General features: G+C 36.2%; 3 protein-coding genes and 1 long non-coding RNA gene across 4 annotated transcripts; 2 read left to right on the forward strand and 2 right to left on the reverse strand.

Annotated features, from left to right (window-relative positions):
• On the reverse strand, positions 2,833-3,400 carry LOC18766965 (pathogen-related protein). The gene is made up of 3 exons (XM_020570209.1): positions 3,277-3,400; positions 3,180-3,244; positions 2,833-2,976 (listed from the first exon to the last, which is right to left on the reverse strand). Exons 1-3 carry the CDS (start codon positions 3,350-3,352, stop codon positions 2,833-2,835), a joined length of 285 nt encoding a protein of 94 aa, XP_020425798.1. The 5' UTR covers positions 3,353-3,400.
• LOC18768288 (TMV resistance protein N) lies at positions 4,240-8,310 on the forward strand. Its single transcript, XM_020570210.1, has 5 exons — positions 4,240-4,763; positions 4,910-6,005; positions 6,143-6,421; positions 6,544-7,599; positions 7,696-8,310. The coding sequence occupies exons 1-5, from the start codon at positions 4,240-4,242 to the stop codon at positions 8,308-8,310; spliced, it is 3,570 nt and encodes a 1,189-aa protein (XP_020425799.1).
• LOC109950700 lies at positions 8,953-10,856 on the reverse strand. The gene is made up of 2 exons (XR_002273002.1): positions 10,442-10,856; positions 8,953-9,356 (listed from the first exon to the last, which is right to left on the reverse strand). It is a non-coding gene; the product is annotated as an uncharacterized LOC109950700 (long non-coding RNA).
• Positions 11,513-14,328, forward strand: LOC18766513 (cytochrome P450 CYP749A22). Its single transcript, XM_007201465.2, has 5 exons — positions 11,513-11,860; positions 11,952-12,178; positions 12,281-12,513; positions 13,025-13,403; positions 13,510-14,328. The coding sequence occupies exons 1-5, from the start codon at positions 11,578-11,580 to the stop codon at positions 13,936-13,938; spliced, it is 1,551 nt and encodes a 516-aa protein (XP_007201527.1). The 5' UTR covers positions 11,513-11,577; the 3' UTR covers positions 13,939-14,328.

Here is a 19,355-nt window from a genome sequence, read left to right on the forward strand (position 1 = left end):
TCAGGATTAACATTAGACTATTGACCATGTGCATGTTCTTGCATAATTTCATCTCGTTTATTCCCCCAATACTTCTTCTTTTTTGAAGTAAATTTGGAAATGTCCATGGACATTATTTTTTGTTCTTGGGCTTCCTTATCTTGTTGCTTCTGATACGCATAAGCATCAGCTTGATCTTGGACAAACTTGTCCAATATGTTGAGCTTTCGTCTCCTATCCTTCTCAAAAGCAATACCTTGCTCAACCAATGATTCCAAATACTTATCCCTTGTTTGTTGAGAAGCCTTATCCATCCTCCATTCTTTTTTTTTTTTTCTTTTTTTTTGTGCAGCCTTTTGTTTATCTCGCCCCTCAGGCCGTGGACTAGGCATGGTGATATCGTCTACGTCATTATCCAACTTCACAATACTTGCACTAGCTCCAGAAGATCGTTGTGTGGGAGGCTCATTTATATCGTTCCACTTTGGACAATCTTTTAAGATTTCCCAAGCATGGTACAACTTGAAATGCCTATTTGGAGGCTTATTATCATTAAGAAAGATCGTTTTCGTATACACTTTCTACACATGAAAAAATAAATTTAAGTTTGGAGTTGAATAAAATTACAAATAGAAATTTAAAGCTTTAATAAGAATGGTTACTTACCATTAGGGGTGGGCAACGGTTTGGTTTGGACCGATTTTTGCCTCAAATTAGAACCGATTCAATACTATTCATCCGGTTTGGTTCGGTTCGATTTTAATTAAAAAATTCAAAATCTGTCCGGTTTGGTTTGAACCGGTTCCGGTTCGATTTTGAACCAGATTATAAAAATTATTTTTTAATACAATTCTCAACTGAAATATTATTTTTTTACTTGAAAATTAACAAATTATTCAATTTCATATAAAAATAAATATTAAAGTTAGAAAAGAGAGATATTTTGAAATTGAACTTAGATAAATATTAGTTTTTTTGTTGTTGTTGTGAAATTAAAAATATAGCATTAAATATAAATATATATTGAAATTATATATATTTTTTTAATTTGACCGGTTTGGTTCTGCTAGGTCCGATTTTTGAAGACATGGAATCGGATCCAGAATCGGTCCAAACCCATCCGGTTCGATTTTTGACCGGTTGTTGACTTTTTGATCAACTCGATTTTTTTTTCGGTTTGGTTCAGTGCAGTTCAACTTAGATTTTTGGTTCGCCGGTTTGAGTGCCCACCCCTACTTACCACATTATGTAGATTTAAGCCACTTTGTGAGTTCGTATTTGCCTTAGTCAAGCATGTCTTCCAAAGAGAACATTGTTGGTTGATAGTCTTGAACCACAAAGCAATGGCTTGATATGTTCGTAGCTCAGGTCCACTAATGCCCGAATCATTTTTCAGAAATTTTTGACATACACGCTTCCAAAATGTGTCGATTGCTTGATTGGTGCCAATAGCCCTATCTTCACTGACAAAAACCCACCCTTTGCACAATGCCTCAACTTCTTTGGGGCCTCAAATTCACACCTCTTTGAGATTTTGTGGACATCTTCAACAAGAATGAAAGGAGATTGATGAGATTGACAAAGGAAAAATAAATTGAGAAATAGATAAAATATTTTTGGTAGATTATTTGAGAAATGGGTGGGTATTTATTGAGTTTGGAGTGAGTTACATCATAGAAGCTTGACATGTGGCACGACATAGTTGCCATAAAGCAGCAGCACAGCAGCAGGTGGGGCCCACCGAAATTTTCTGGGTCCATGCAATAGCTAGATTGTTATTTTGTCCCAAATTTGGTTTTTTCCAAATTTTGGCCCCTTCATTTTATTGAATTGGGAGAAATTTTGAGCTATATTTTGGATTTGGCTTCATAGGTTGGAGATAGCCTAAAGGTAAAAACAAAATTTTCTCAAGTAGTGGGGGGTCAGGCCCAGACATGGCTCTACAAGTGGCATGGATATATATGGTTTGAATGGAGAAATTAAGACCTTGGTTTCCTTATTTGTGCCTTATCTGGAACAGATCCACTCGATTATTTTGGATATACGAGTTGGAGGGGTTTCTATTGGAGGCTAGGGTTCAAACTGATTGGATTAGAAAGAATAAATATCCTTTATTAGTACTAGTGTCCCGAGATCATGTCTCGGCTTTTAAGTCGTGGGTCTAAAGTAAAGGGGTTGGTGTAGTGATAACATATGGGATAATTATACTTCAAAAATGCACATAATGGGATCGTGGTGAGATTATCTTTTATGCTATTCACATTCATTTTTGAACACCAAGCATGACATCATATTAAGCTAATCTAATCCTACTATTTATTATACCCATAAAACGAGTTATTGTACTAGATTTTGCCTTTAATGAACATTCTTAGAGGATTTAACTTGGAATATTATTCTAATATCGGAAAGATAATGAACATTCTTAGAACATTCGTAGGGGATTTAACTTGGAATATTGGAAAGATAAGTGGCTCATTATCCACGTGGCCTTTCCGTATTGGTTGTGTTATTAGAGGTGGCACCGTGGCACACTGTTTAATTTTGGTCTTCTTTTGTCCTAGTCTTCTAACACGAAACAATTTCTATTTTGTTTCTGGCCTATATATGTACATATACATGTACTTGTTATTAACACGTAAAAATATTATCATGTACTATTTTTTATGAAATTAATAACAAAAGAATAGTAGGAGACGACTATTCTAGAGTGCTAATAATCGTTCCAGAGATTTATTTATCGCAATTGATAACATTTTTCGCCATTCAATTCAACTTCATTTCATATGTTGAATAGGCTATGGTAATTTCATGACACTACTACAATTCATGCCTACAATTAAGTTTTATGAACTACCCTGTACTCCTAAGGACAGGGCAGATTGAGGCTGTCTCTTGGGAAGAAGTACCCAATTTTTCACCCTTCAAAAGACTTCCAAGCAGTTGTCCAGGGTCGTAAAAGAACTCCACCTTCACAATTTTGTTGTGCTCATCCACCTGTTTGGGAAAAACAATCCCCTAATCAATTACTTAATTAATAGAAATGGACAAAGATAAGATCGTTCATACATAGTGTTATGAATCCACTCAAATTATAAAATGTGTACATCATGAACCAACAGTCAAACATCTCAAAATCCAAATCAAACTAGACGAGCTTTTAACCTACTTAGAGAGGCCGAGTAGGGTTAGAGAAGTACCGTAAAAATGGACATTCCACACACTTCAAGTTTGCCTATTTCTTCCAGGGTTATGCCTTTCCTTCCTGATATTTGTTGATTAATTATTAATTATTACCATTTAGACTGAAAGTGTACTTAGTGGGATCAAGTGTCTTGAAATCATCAAGGTTGGCCTTATGGAAAAGCTCCATCTCCCATGTCTTTACAAGGTTCTGCACCTCTTCTTCTAGTGACCCAGGTGGCCATATCTGACATATATAAGCTTATTGAGGGATCCCTCAAATAAGCTTATTTGAGGGACACCCTTTGTAGGCCCCACTCCGGATTGTATTTCACTAATCCAAACCGTCTATTTTGTAGATATTCATTCAAAGATCATCTCTACAAAAAATCACTTGAATCCGATATCATTTGACCACTCAATTGAGTTATTGAAATTTTAGTATTTTCTTGAAGAACCGTGTTCATTGATTTTGTAAGACACAATTGAATGTCGAAACGGTTTCCGATTTGTCTAATTTTTTGTAAGGATGATCTATGAATGAAGACCTAAAAAATAGATGATTTGGATCATTGGAAAAAAAATTATAGGGTACCCTAAAGGGCGTCCCTCAAATAAAATTATTTGAGGGATCCCTCAATAGAAGGGGACTGTATATATATATATATATATATATATATATTATAATTAATCATTTGTAGAATGGCATCAATAGTCGCACCACAGAAGTCATCAATGACATAATTACAGATGGTTACAGACCCCTGGGTCTGCATATATCCATTACTTATCTCATCCTGATGAAGATATCCACATATATCCTAAAAAAGACACGAAGAGTTATTTATGGTTATCAAAATAATGTGCTTACATGTGAAGCTGTTCAATGTCAAAATCACATGCACTATCTTTTCTCTTAATAAGGTAAGGTGGGTTGATCATTCCTCCACACAAAACACAGCATTCCGCAGCAGTAAATAATCATCAAACAACTCACATTTTGTAATGTAGCAGTGGAACTCCTTCCCGTGCTGAAGATTTGTTGGTAATTGTAATGTAATTACGTTCAATTGCAGAATGAAGCTTCCTCAGCATGATCCATGCGGGAATAACCAAACAGCCTCTGCATCTCCTACTTCAGCTGAATCATGGAAGCATGATGTGTTTTTGAGTTTCCGGGGTGAAGACACTCGCAGGGGCTTTATTTCTCATTTAGACCGTGCATTGGCGTACTGGCAAGCAATGACAACTTTCAAGCACGACCGAGACATTGAAGTAGGACCAATTTCTCCGGAGCTGTTGACCACAATTGAACAATCACATCTTGCCATCATTGTTCTCTCCCCCAATTATGCTTCTTCCACGTGGTGCTTGGATGAACTTTCCAAGATTCTTGAATGCATCCAGGAGCAGGACACCAGAATTCTGCCAATCTTTTATAATGTGGATCCTTCCGATGTACGAAACCAAAGGGGGAGTTTTGCGGAAGCCTTCACTAAGCATGAAGAAAGGTTTAGTGAAGATGTAAAGAAGGTGAATCGGTGGAGAGCTGCTTTAAGAAAAGTAGCGAATCTATCTGCGTGGGATTCAAAGAATTATAGGTAAGTGTACATATCCATGCATGAACAACTTGCTTGTGTCTTAACAAGAGCCCTACTTGGAGGTTACTTTTCAGTTCTTGCCTTAATCAATAACCTTGGAGGTTATATTTACGGATTAATGGTTATTTTGCTTTTCTTCCTTGTAGGTCGGAAGCAGAGCTTGTCGAAGAAATTGTCAAATGTGTGTGGAAGGAAGTCCATCCTACATTCATGTTGTCAGGTTCTCTAGAGAATTTAGTTGGAATTGATTTTGCACTTAAACAACTACAATTGCATTTAGCTCCCGAAGAAAATGACGTCCGCTTTATAGGGATATGGGGGATGGGCGGGGTAGGCAAAACAACCCTTGCTAACTTAGTTTTTCAGAAAATTTCCCATCATTTTGAACATAGCCGTTTTCTATCTGATGTGAGAAAGAAGAAGCTCTCAGATCTGCAAACACAAATTCTTTTCCCCATTTTGAAGGGAGATCATATTTGGGATGAATGGGAGGGAACCTTTTTTATTAAGAAGTATTTATGCAATAAAAAGGTACTTCTCGTCCTTGATGATGCAGATCAATTAAGCCAACTAGAAAAACTGGTTGGAGAGAAAAATTGGTTTGGTGCGGGGAGTAGAATCATCATCACAGCTAGAAATGAATGTCTACTAGTTCAGCATGGTACAATGAACCATAAGGTCGATGTGTTAAGTGATGATGAAGCTCTTGAGCTCTTTTGTCAACATGCCTTTAAGAATGATCAGCCTGAGGAAGGTTTTCAAGAACTGTCTCAGCATTTCCTACATTATGCAAAAGGCCTTCCATTAGCTCTTAAAATTTTGGGGCGTTCTTTGTATGGGAGAGATCAAAATGTATGGAAAAGTGCGTTGTATAATCTAAACAAAATTCCTGAACCAGAAATTTTTGATTCACTCAAAGTGAGTTATTATGGATTAAAAGAGATGGAGAAGAAAATGTTTCTCCATGTTGCGTGTCTCCATAGAGGGAGGGATAAAGAGCAAGTAATTGAAACACTAGACAGTATCCTTGACATTTCCAGTCGTATTGGGATAGATATTCTTGTTGAGACATCTCTCTTAACTATTGAGAAACTCCACTCTCAGGGAAACAGTGTTGAGATGCATGACTTGATACAAGAAATGGCATGGAGAATTGTTCGAGAAGAGTCTCCCGAAGAACCTGGTAAACGCAGTCTTTTATGGTGTCGCAACGACATTTTTCATGCATTCATGAACAATACGGTAAGAGGTTATGTAGAAATACTATATATATGTATTTATGTCTTTGCACACCTGTACACTCGAGTGAATTATTGAACGCGAGAATCAGTTTCTTCAATGTGGAATTAACTGTTTCCTTTTTCTTAATTATATATTAGGTTACTGAAGCAATTGAAGGCATAGCCTTACGCCTGCCCGAATTAGAAGTGGTGCACTGGAATTGTACTGAAGCCTTTGATAAGATGCAGGGGTTAAGGTTTCTTGAATTTGATAATGTTATGATTTCTTCAGCCCCTAAAGTTCTTCCAAATTCCTTAAGAATTATTCGTTGGAATTGGTATCCTTCGAAATCGCTCCCACCAAGGTTTGAACCATGTTTCCTCGCTAAACTTGAGATGTGTTATAGCAAACTTGTCCGCCTTTGGGATGGAGCAAAGGTACCGTGAGATTATTGAATATGGCATTTTGTAATTATTAATATTTTGAGTGTGAATGTACCTTGTTCTAACTTGTAAGGTTTTGGAAACTTATAATTCAACAACTTTTATGTACTGTACAGGATTTCCCGAAGTTGAAACATATGGATCTTAGTTACTCTGATAAATTGACTAGTGTCCCAGATTTCACACGAATTACAAATCTTGAGGATTTGATTCTGGATGGTTGTACGGATTTACTTGAGGTTCACTCGTCTATTGCAGTTCACAAAAAGCTGAAGGTTTTGGACCTTCGTGACTGTACAAGTGTTAGGACTCTCCCAAGTGAGTTGGAAATGGATTCTCTTGAATTCTTCAGTATTTCTGGCTGCTCAAAAGTGAACAAGATTCCAGAATTTGGGGAACATATGAAGAACTTGTCAATGCTTGGTCTAGGTGGGACTGCTATTGCGCAAATACCTTCATCAGTTGAACGTCTGGTTGGCCTTGTTGAGCTAAATATAAGTGATTGCAAAAGTCTCTTGGGTCTCCCGAGTGCGATATGTAAATTGAATTCTCTTAAAACACTTCGTATGTTGGGATGCTCAAAAGTTGACAAACTCTCAGGGGAGATGGAGTGTTTAGAGAATCTTGATTTAAGAGGAACAGCTATGAGAGATCCGCTTCTTGTTATGAAAAACCTTAAACGTCTATCCTTCAGCGGATCAGTTGCTAAACCATCCGCTTGCATTGGCAATGGCATTGCCGCTTGGGGTTTGGTTTTGTCTTCTCTACATCATTTATGCTCTTTGACAAAATTAGATCTGAGTGATTGTAATATTGGTGAAGGAGCCATTCCCGATGGTATCGGCAACTTGTCTTCTTTACGATGGTTACTTCTGTGTGGAAACAATTTCGTCAGCCTTCCCGCAAGCATTAGATTGCTTTCTAACCTTGACTGTCTTGAATTGCAGAGGTGCAAAAGGCTTGAGCAATTGCCAGATCTTCCGTCAAATAGTTTCTTATACGTAGATGTAAATGATTGTACTTCCTTGAAGAGGTTGTCAGATCCATCAAAGTCGAGCGGAGGAGCCAACGTGTATGATTTTATTTTCACCTGTCTAAATTGCTTCAGCTTGGTTGAAGAAGAAGGCTGGATTAATAGAATATTTGCAATGATAATGAGATTGGCCAGTGAGGTACTCTCAGTTCTTTCGCTGAGTGAATATATATATCATGATATAATTTACTTTTTCTATAATAAATATGTTATAATGGTACTTCTCTTGGTACAGGGTCTCTATCCAATGTGGACTGGTAACTTAATTGTATGCCCTGGAAGTGAGATTCCAGATTGGTTCGAGAATCCGAGTGTGGGAGATTCAATAACTATGGAACTGCCTCTACCTCCACAACCATGTAGCGACTGGGTTGGTATTGCTTTATGTGTCGTTTTTGAAGATTCTGAATATTTGCAAAATCCAGACACCCTTCTTGATTATGATTTTTTGAAAATTGAATGTCTGTCGGGTGCGCATGAGACTTTGACAGTGGGGCATCTTGAGTCACAACACCTTTGGCATTTTTATTTGCCTCGCGATGATATTAAGCATCAAATCCAAGTCCAACTGAAAGGAAAAGAGGATGGCTCGTGCAGTCATCGCTTTTCATTCAAATCGCATTATCGTTTAAAAGGATCTCCAGACAAATTCCTCGAAACAAGCTCGATTATAAAGAAATGTGGGGTACGTTTGGTGTTCGAAAGAGATTTGGAAGAATTCAGCCGAATACTGAAAATCCCGAAGCCAGCACTACTTGATGCATACAGCAGTGACGAGGAGGCAGGCCCAATTGGTAGTAGTGGAAGTGGTAGCTCTGATGACAAAAATGAACCAGGAAATGAGCTCTGATGAACGCGATGGACCAATCAGCAAAAGATTGAATGACCAAAGATATTTGAAGATAAGGCTTTTATAGGAAGACTGAAATTGGTTATTCCCAGTTCCCAGTAAAAGCAGTATCTGTTGTTGTTAAAGGCAAGTTTGCATATCAAACTGATACACAGCCGAAGTACCTTACTTATCCTATAAATTGTTGGAACTATTGTCCCGTGAATGCCTTTTTTTTTTGTTATGCCCTAGTTCTGTGTATTGGGAGCATAGATGTAACAAAGCTGCCCCCATCATACCATCCCTCATTCATAAGCACACTACACCACAAATTCACATCTATAGCGCTTCAAAAACACAATAGATCCTCAATTTATTGATTAATCTCAAGCTGAGCACTCAAACTCGATTAGTTTTCGTTACATCAAATTAAGAATATCCAAAACTTGTTCACCTATAAGAACTACCAACCTCCATGTTGGGTTTGCAGACATGTAAGCTTGAAAGAACTGTGATAAGGCTCACGTTTTTTACAGCACAAGTTTAAGAGCAGACTTGTTTACCTTTCCTACCATCAACCTCTATAATACATGAATAAGAAATTTGTATCCCAAGCAATAATCTCAAGCACACGACACCACAAATTCACATCTATAGCACTTCAAAAACACAATAGATCCTCAATTTATTGATTAATCTCAAGCTGAGCACTCAAACTCAATTAATTTTCGTTACATTAAATTAAGAAAATCCAAAACTAGTTCACCTATAACATACAATGAAATTTCATCTACTTCGTGATACTTTTTAGGAAAAGAAAAAACCTACATACAAAGAGGGAAAAAGAAAAAGAATAGTGGATGGACAATTAGGGAGCTGCTTTGTAGTTTTCATAGGTACACTTTTTTCAATCATCTATATGCATACATGTACTTGATTTAGAAGAACTACGTACCAACCTCCATGTTGGGTTTGCAGACATGTAACCTTGAAAGAACTGTGATCAGGCTCATTTTTTTTACAGCTCCAGTTTAAGAGCAGACTCGTTTACCTTTCCTACTGTCAACCTGCATAATACATGAATAAGAAATTTGTTGGTTAAAGTAATTAAAGAAAGTATACATATATGTGAAAAGCATGAAAGATTGCTTATGTAAACAATAGGGAATATTTATCTATACATAGGATGAGCCTGACAAGTTTTTTTGGTGGTTCTTATACTAGTACTGTCACCAGTCCATATTAGAACAAAATTCTGCTACAGGTTTTAATGCTTTACATGCATTGCATTAACCAAGCAATAATTCTCAATCACAATTATTCATATTATCCCATCAAACTAGAATCTGTCTATCTAAGCATTCATATAATATAAATAGCAAAAATAGAAACATATATGATATGAGAATATAAATTTACACAACAGTAACAAGAAAACTGAAGTAATAACAATCTGTCTTTCCTTACCTTTTCCCCAGCAACCAAAGAAAAGCAAAGACAAACCCTGCAATCCAAAAAAGAAAAAAAAAAAAAAAAAAACCACCAAGTATGCATCTGTGCAACCGCATAACATTAAATTTCACACCATGTTTGCAATTGAAACCTCGCCTTGCCAACCAAAAAGGCACAGAAAAGCAAATCTCTACCGGAAGCCAAACAGCAAACATCTCTTAATTAACATAAATGTACAAGGACAAACACAATCAATGAGTGAAGATGAAAATGTTTCCCGATTTGAGTAAATTCACAATACAATAGAAAATTTCAACAAAACAACTGCAATCACAGTAAGAACCAGTGAAAATTTTATAATAATAAAAAATAAGCCTAATATTTCTAGAAATTTAAGCAAACAAAAGAGGAAGCTGCAAACTACTGATCCCCACACACTGAAATTAACATCTGCAAAAATAAATCCATTTAACAATCAAACCATCAATGCAGATAAAAGGGGAAACAAAATCGTAGTGCTGTTTGTGGGTTTGGTTAGTTTTGGGGAAACGAGAGAATCAGAAGAAGAGAGAGAGAGACACACGACGGAGGGCATTGACCGCTGCGGAGAAGGCAAACAAATAGAACATAGCCCTAGATTTATGTACTCATGACACAACAAGAAATAGATTAGAATATGAAGATGAAGAAAGGGGTTTACCATCAATGAGGCGATGGAGAGATTCGAGACTGCGCCGACGTAGAGAAGATTGAGCGAGAGATAGAGTGAGACAGAGAGTAAGTGTGGTTTCATTTATTTTGGGGTTTGGGTACGGGAAATTTTAAACAGCCCCACTCTGGTTTTCAGTTTCCCCGCGCGCTCAATAGTGTATTTTTTATAAACTGCTGAATTAATGGATTGGCAAAGAGAATTTGTGTGAATTAATAATTAAAGGGTATTTAAGAGATAATAGTGGGTGTAAAGATAAGATTGTGTTTTTTATATTTGGTTTGTAAAAGTCTAGGGGGAGGGAAGGCTATCCTGTCCCAGGGCCAAGGCATATCAAAGCCTCTGTGAGGACTTACAGAGAGGGTCTTTAATCTCATTCTTTGGTTTTTACAGATTACCCACCAAGAGGGATTATCGATAGTGAGACTTGAACTTAGGCCTTGATAGCGAAGAGAACAATCATTACCAACTCAATTAATAGGATTGTGTTTTTTCAAATTTACATGGTGGGTGAGAAGTTAAGGTGGATGAGAAAATAAGACATGGGTGGAAATAGTAACATTCATATGTAAATCATGAGGAATGTCACACATATACAGAGAAAGAAAGCAGAACACCTAAGAGGAAAAGGGCATTAAACTTGGCGTTTATTTAGGAATTATTTTTATTTTTTTAATTTACGTTTTTTAAGGAAATATATTTGGTATGTTTTAATTATGAGAAAAATTAAAGTTGAGGATACGAATCCCTAATGGATTAGTAAAGAGAATTTGTTTGAATTAATAATTAAAGGATATTTTAAAAATAATAGTAGGTGAAAAGATACGTTTTTTCAAATTTATATGGTGGATGAGAAAATTGAATAAGGGATAAAAATTGTAGCACTCATATGTAAATCACAATGAATATCACACATATACAGAAATAAATCAATTAACAAAACATTTTGTTCTCATGTAAGGAATTGACCCAAATAAGCAAAGTATTGATGATTATTCTTCTTTTTTATTATTATCTAAATTTGGGCAAACAAGGAGGAGCAAGAAAACTTTAAAACTTTGGACTGTTGAAAGAAGAAAACTCAAGAGTGGTTTGACTAAGAGAAAGAACGAAAGAAAGAAAGAAAGATGTGTTCTTTAGGAGGTATGGTATTGACTCTTTCAAGCTTTCTGTGCTTGTTGCTGGTCTTAGTTCTCATTAAGACCCTTCACAAGCTATGGTGGACTCCAACTCGCATACAGAAGCAGATGGGTCTGCAGGGGATCCAAGGCCCTCCTTACAGACTCATCCATGGAAACAACAAAGAAATTTCCCAGATGATGAAAGAAGCCATGGCCAGGCCCAAAAGTATATCCCACGACACACTTCCTTTAGTCCAACCTCACATTCACTACTGGACCAAGATTTATGGTAAGAAATTATCTCAATTAGCTAGCTTTTTTGTTTTTTTTGGTTGTGGTTTTTGTTCCAAGTATTAAATATTGGTCATCTTTATCAACAGGAAAGAATTATCTGCAGTGGCATGGTTCTCAAGCTCAATTGGTGATCACAGAACCCGAATTGTGCAAACAGATACTGAATAACAAAGATGGAGCTTATCCAAAAAAAGAGGTCCAAAACTTTGTAAAGAAGCTATTAGGAGATGGCCTGGTGTCAACAACCAAAGCTGAAAAATGGGAAAAATTGAGAAAGTTGGCCACTCTTTCTTTCCACGGAGAGAGCTTAAAAGTAAGTTTCTTTGCCGTTGATGGTAATTTCTTGCAAAGAGTAGTGTAGTAAACTAGGTATGGTAGTGAAGTCAAATCTGATGGGATGGTATTGTTTTACTAGAGTATGATTCCAGCAATGGTAGCTAGTACTGAGACAATGCTAGGAAGGTGGAAAAATTATGAAGGAAAAGAGATTGATGTGCTTCAAGAGTTTAGGTTGTTGACTTCAGAAGTGATTTCCAGAACAGCATTTGGCAGCAGCTATATTGAAGGAAAGCATATTTTTGAGATGTTGACCAAGTTAGGCTTCATAATCTACAAAAATTATCTCGCAATCAGGGTTCCTGTCATTAGGTAACTTCATTTCAACTAAATCATTGGGGAACCGCATGGATAGCCATTCAATCTCCGTTCTCTTAGTTATTGATTGATTGATTGATTAATGTTTGACATTCTTACTTCTCAATATAAATGGCATCCGAATGATCTTTGGTTGGTCAATTTTGGGATCCATTCAATTTGCTAGCATGCACTATATACCTTACTATGTTAATAAACACAGATTCATGCCTAAAAAATTCTCTCTGTATCTTCTTCAAAAAATCTGACTCATGCTTATGCTCTCCCTAAAATAGATGAGATATTGATGCAAATACAAAATTTGAATTGAGCACAAATTTGCACTATAGCCATGAGAAACATACTCAAACGAATTTGCAATATATAGCCGGGAGAAACGTACTCAATTTCATTTTCGTTGTTTAGTTGGAGCATTATGCAGAGAACCATTCTTCTTTTATTGTTTTCCCATATGAGTGAGCATTACTTCTGTTCTCATGTGTTAGTCTTTCATTGAAAATTGCAGTAAGTTCTTCAAAACCAGTGATGAGATAGAATCGGAGAAACTTGAGAAAGGTATACGGGACTCTATAATAGAGATTATTAAGAAAAGAGAAGAAAAGGCAATGACCGGAGTTGAAGACAGATTTGGAAGTGATTATCTTGGATTACTTGTAAAGGCTCAACATGATGCCAATGACAGCCAGAGGATTTCGGTGGACGAAGTAGTTGATGATTGCAAGACGTTTTACATGTCCGGACAAGAAACTACTACTACTTTGCTTTCTTGGACTGTCTTGCTTCTGGCAATCCATACAGATTGGCAAGAGAAAGCAAGAAAGGAGGTCATACAATTATTTGGCAAAGAAACTCCACATCCCGATGGCATTTCCAAACTGAAAACAGTAAGAAAGTCAAGAACACAATGAATTCCTCTTGTAAGTGGCAGAAATATATTCTCAATTAAAATTTTAAATCCTGATTTGTTATCTCTGTTTCATTTTCATGCAGATTAGTATGATCATTAATGAGTCTCTAAGGTTATACCCTCCACCTGTTTCAATTATAAGGAAAGTTGAAAAGGAAGTTAGACTGGGAAAGCTCACTCTTCCTCCTAATCTTGACTTGGTTATCTCAACCATAGCAATTCACCATGATCCTGAAATCTGGGGACAGGATGTGCATCTTTTCAAACCAGAGAGATTCTTGGAAGGGGTTGCTAAAGCAACTAACAATAACATAGGTGCATTCATACCATTTGGATTGGGACCTCGAACTTGTGTGGGTTTGAACTTTGGCTCCACTGAAGCGAAAATTGCCCTGTCAATGATTCTACAACGCTACTCCTTCACTCTTTCCCCTGGTTATGTTCACTTTCCCTTGCATTATCTTACAGTTCGGCCGCAGCTTGGAGTTCAGGTAATACTACACTCACTTTGAACTGAGAACACAATGATGTATGGATTGCGCCATGATTCTTGTGCTTGGTGTTGGTGTATCAAGTACCTGGACATTGATGCCTTTGGATATACTGCTAGCTTATAAACAGTGCAAGTGATACACTGATTGATTGTCATGAATTTTTATTAAAATAAATAACCAACATCAGCACAAATGTCTTCGTACCTAGTGCATTAGATCCTTTGCTGCCTTCCATTTTGTAATCAAAACTGCTGTTTCTTTTTGGTTTTTTTTATTTTTGGTCATCGCCCGTTTAACAATATGTAGACAGATTGCAGTGCACTGATTTGATTATGGGAATTTATAGAATCATGTATTGGTTAATAGAAACATCGGAACTTCCAGAATATTAACTGTTTGTTCATTGAGCTCGACTTTTCCAATTACCTCGAGTCAGAGAAATAGGTTGGATATTCAATAAATATACTCTGTAACATATTTTTGTAATTATTTTTTTAATAAATAGTATAGCCATAATGTAATATATTTCCCGCGTATAGCCGCGGGGCTATACTGCGGTTTTTTCCGTATCTTTGATGAGTAGAATAGCCGTGAGGCTATACAGCTTAAATACATTAAATAAAAGGTACAGCCGGTCGGCTATACTGGTGAACTTTTTTTTATTTAAATAGTATAGCTGCACGGCTATACGTTTAAATATAAATAAATGAAAAGAAAAATTGATTAATACACACTCTTGCAGGGTATCTAAGAAATGAAACATTTGATACGCTCAGGAGACCTAAAGAACCTGAAGCAGGAATGAAACGGTATATAACACATCAACAATTATCTCATAAAGCTTTGTAGATCAACTGATAGCTTTCCGAGCTTTGTCATAAAATCGTCATCTAATAAGGTGTAAAACGTTTAGAGCATTATGTTTTTAAAATGTCCACCGTTCAATCAACATCTCATAACCCTTTCCAAGTGTTTCGTACCAAGATTGAGCTACACATACATATCGAAATCAAATTCATAAACTTGAAAAGAGGGTTTTTATTTTATTTAATTTTTTTTTAAACATTCATGTGTTTCGGAAAAGATAAGTTCTCGAAAAAATTCTCAAAATTTTCCATGTCAAGAATTGGCACGTGGCTTGCCACTATTACTATGGTGACCCTATTGCAAACTCGTAATTTTAGGAAATCACAGGGACAAATTTGTCATTTAGCCTATCTACTTCTTAAGCCGAAACTTGTAACTCCTATATAATGGGCCCTTGCAGAGGTAGGGTTTACGATTCATAAACTTCCTCCTTGCTTTGAGCCTCCACTCAATCGGAGCAGTCTTAGCCGAAAATTAGCTCTCTCTATCTCTTTCTCTCTCTCTCTCTCTCTAGGTTTTCTTGTCCGTGTATAGATTCTCGCACATAGTTCTTCTTGGAAACCTATTCTCTGTGAAAATTGTTTCCAGGATTTTATTTGTGCGTAAATCAAAATCCTCTCTGCTTGAACCTTCTCCTTAAAACCCATGGAGATGTGTTCCAATGTATATTGGATAACATTTTTGTTTCTTAACCCATTTCAATATTTTGATTTTTCCCTTCACCTGGAATGCTTTGTTGCTGCTACGATGATTTTGCTTTTATTTTTTTTTAGGATTGGCCGTTGATAATTTTTCTTGGGATTTTATAGCAGTAACTAAGCGCGTACAAATATTTGGATTCCAATTTCTAGCTCGGATTGAAAAAAAAAATTGTGAAAATGGAACAAAGTTTCGATCAAACTTGTCACGGCATAAAGGGGATCCAGCATTTTCACTACACAATTGAATCTGAGATTAGATGTATCATAGATCACTTGAATGTACTAAATACCATTTTTAAGTTGCAGAAATATTATTCAAGTTTTTAGACGTTGAAAACATAAGTGTTCATCTGAAGGCGTTCGCGAGTCAGTGTTGCTTTCAGCCTGGGTATTGCTAGTCGCTTTTTATTTTAAGGGTTTTTGTTCGAAATGGTCCTTTTCCTTTTGTTTCGAATTGGTCATTCGTATTATTTTTCTTTAGATAGATTCACATGGATGGCACAGATTCCAAATTTTATGGGTAGATTGGACAAATTCTAATTACTTTATCACTGTTTTAGTGCAAATTAATCCTAAAATTGATGGCAATATTGACGTAATTTGATGGTGGGATCAATTTGACACTGAAAAAAGTTGGAAGACCATTAGAATGTAAAAACTAATTGGAGGAAACTTTGGTATAAGTTCACGGACCATTTTGATAAAAACCCCTTATTTTAAATTTTAGGCACACCAATTGCGTTTATATTGTTTTAGCTTAATTATTTATTTGCCACTTGAAACTCAGTTCTAGTTTCACTTGCCCCGTGAAATTCAATTTGTGTCATGTTATCTCTTGAAACCCAACTATGTGTCTCACCTTGCCTCATTTCTGTATGCTCCAAAAGACACGTTAATTTTGCTAATATTGCACAAAAAGACCCACTTTTTGACTTTTAATAATGCTTATGTAATAATAATAATAATAATAATAATAATAATATGATGTTTACTAATTCGTAATTGAAATTCAAATAAGGAGTTGAATTTCTATTACAGATATTTATGTATTTACTTTACATGGAGGAATCAAAATGCGAGTGAAACCCACACAAAATCAGGAATTCAACTAATGATTTTAGAGGAATTGGACTTTTGGGTGGGATGTGGTATTCTAATTCTTGGAAAACTAACTCATTAGGAATCTATTTTTTTACCCATTATATCCTCACACAATTTTAAAATTTTAAAATTTGTCATATATTCTAACCCAACAACGAGGGCATTTTAGTAATCAATTTGGTTTCAATTACAATTCATGTGAATTTAGTAAACAACTTAAGGAATAATACGACTCCGACCCAAATTCCATATGGTTTAGTAAACGACTTTAATAGGAATCCGAAATCTAACTCTTCTCAATTCATCTTAATCCGATTACATATTAGTAAACATGCCATAAATGTTTATATCTTTAAAAATAATTGACTTAAATATAAAAATTTGAAATTTTACACACAAAAAACTCCAATCGCTTCCCTTTCTTCACCTTTGTTACTTTACCACCCATTGCACCTAGTTTCGTACCCCATAATCCATTCCCTTCCTTTCCCCACCTACTGCAGCCAACCCACACCGTACTCCCCTCTTCTCCCTACCACCATCTAACACCCCCACTTGTTGTGCCGGGCCCTTACGCCTACCTCCAAATCTTCTCAAGATATGTTTCCCACTTTCAGCCGAGGTGACTGATGGAAGGAACTTTTTGGTCATTCTTTTAGATTGCGTAGGCGTGCCACCACCAAGCCACCGAATGGCTTAGATAGAAAGGATCGGATTGTTGTGATCGCACTTCTGACTTCTAATAAGCTAATTGATCGACCAAGACCTCCTATTGACCTAGGTTTTTTTCACTTCCTTAGGGTCAAGAATGGTTGAGCTTTTATATGTCTATTTTTAAAATTTTGGGATTTTAGTGATGAAAATGTAATTAATTAAAAAATGTGATTAAACTAAATGACAAGAAAGTAAATATAAGAAAAACATATTAAAGCGATAATTAAAGTTAAATTAAGATAAAAGCAAAAATAAGAACGATAAATTGAAATAGACTTTGAATTAAACTTAATGAAAATTCAAGAAGAATGAAAAGAAAAATAATTCAAATAATTTGAATATGAAAATGACATAATGTAAATTGCGAGAATATAAACTTACACTAATGAAATTGAAGAACTTGACCAATGTACATGCTTGAAAAGTAAATCGTATATTAGGAAATGAAAAATGTTAGAAAAAAAAGTAGGATTTTGGTGTTTGTGTGTTAAGTTGGATTATATTTTGCTCTTCATCTGCCTAGGTATTTAAAGGGTGATAGTCAACCCATGGGCTATCCATTCAATGGTTGTCCATTAAGATGTTATGAAGTTTAAGATGTTTTCACCCCAACTTTGGAAGTTTCAGATATTCTGATTTCAGAATTCTCAGTTGTTTCGACTTTGAAAGTCTCTGATGTTCCGACTTCGGAAGTCTCATATGTTCCGACTGGAAATCTCATATGTTCCCACTTTCGGAAGTCTTAGATGGTTTTAGCCTAACTTCAAAAGTCTCATATATATGGTTTTAGCTTGACTTTGGAAGCTGGGCTTAGACTTCTAAGTTCTTGGTCTGGCTTGTTGTGGAACTTCATGCCTTTGAAGCTTCAGACTTTGTTGAAGATTAAATGAGGTAGGGTAGCATGAGGACCCCTATGTCTAGTAACAAGGTCCACCTCTTTGGACTTGACCTTAAGCATTACTTACCAAAAGTCGCCCTTAGGTTTCACAAGTCAAACTCCCAACTAGGCCTGGACATGTGACAGGACCCGATCCAAATTCCGCTTTGGAATCCGAGTCAGACCCTGTGCGTGTCCGACACTTGGCAAATGTCGGGCATAAATGACCTATTTGCCCTTCTATACAAAACACGATAAAATAACAATGTTGACTTCTACCGAAAAATCGGCATAGTTTCCCTTGTAACTGGCTCAATACCAAAACATTTTCACCTGCCAAACAAGTATACATATATACAACCAATTGCCAGCATATGTATATATACATTCCAACAGTTCAAATCTCAGTCTAGGGCAAAACATCAGAGCGACTACTAAATGTACAAAAGAGTGAATCTTTTTACAAAACAAAATCCTACATCAGAAGAAAGGCATGGAAGATGGGAAGTGGCCCGGTGGTGGATTCCTGTGCACGTCTACTGCCTGGGGGCGCAAAACAACAAGGGTGAGTGGACCCAAAAACAAAGCTTAGAAAATACCATATGAACATACTAACCTCACTGTAAAAACAGTTATACAAACTAGCTTATTTTCTTTATTTTTGAAATCAATGCATGTATATAACTATACATTTGAAAACAGTTTAAAACTATCACCGAGGTGTACCCTATTTCCGTCAATTCCTTGTATCCGTCAATTCTTTGCATCACCATGGGTGACGCATACTCGCAGGTCTCAATGACACGAAGTCAGTCCGAGCTGCAACTCGCAGGATACAGGGGACCGTAGTCTACCTTTATCCGCATTACTCGCTCCACACGAGTTCGAGTACCAAGGAACTCGTGGGGCAACTGTCAAGCATGCTGACTAAACCGAAGGCAACAAATATAATCCGAATGCAACATTTAATAACTGGGTACAAGGTGATTTAAGAAAATATAAAGTTTCTGAAGAAAATCTGTTGAATAATTAACTTTCTGTAACCTTTAAAATTCTGCTGCCATTTATCTGATAATTAACAAGAATATCTGTTCCTATAAGCTTTAAAGGAAATTTCACTCGACAGCATGCAACATAAAATATTTTACAGAAGAAAACAGCTGATAACTGAAACT

The sequence above is a fragment of the Prunus persica genome, chromosome G8 (assembly GCF_000346465.2).
Source record: "Prunus persica cultivar Lovell chromosome G8, Prunus_persica_NCBIv2, whole genome shotgun sequence".
Lineage (NCBI taxonomy): Eukaryota > Viridiplantae > Streptophyta > Magnoliopsida > Rosales > Rosaceae > Prunus > Prunus persica.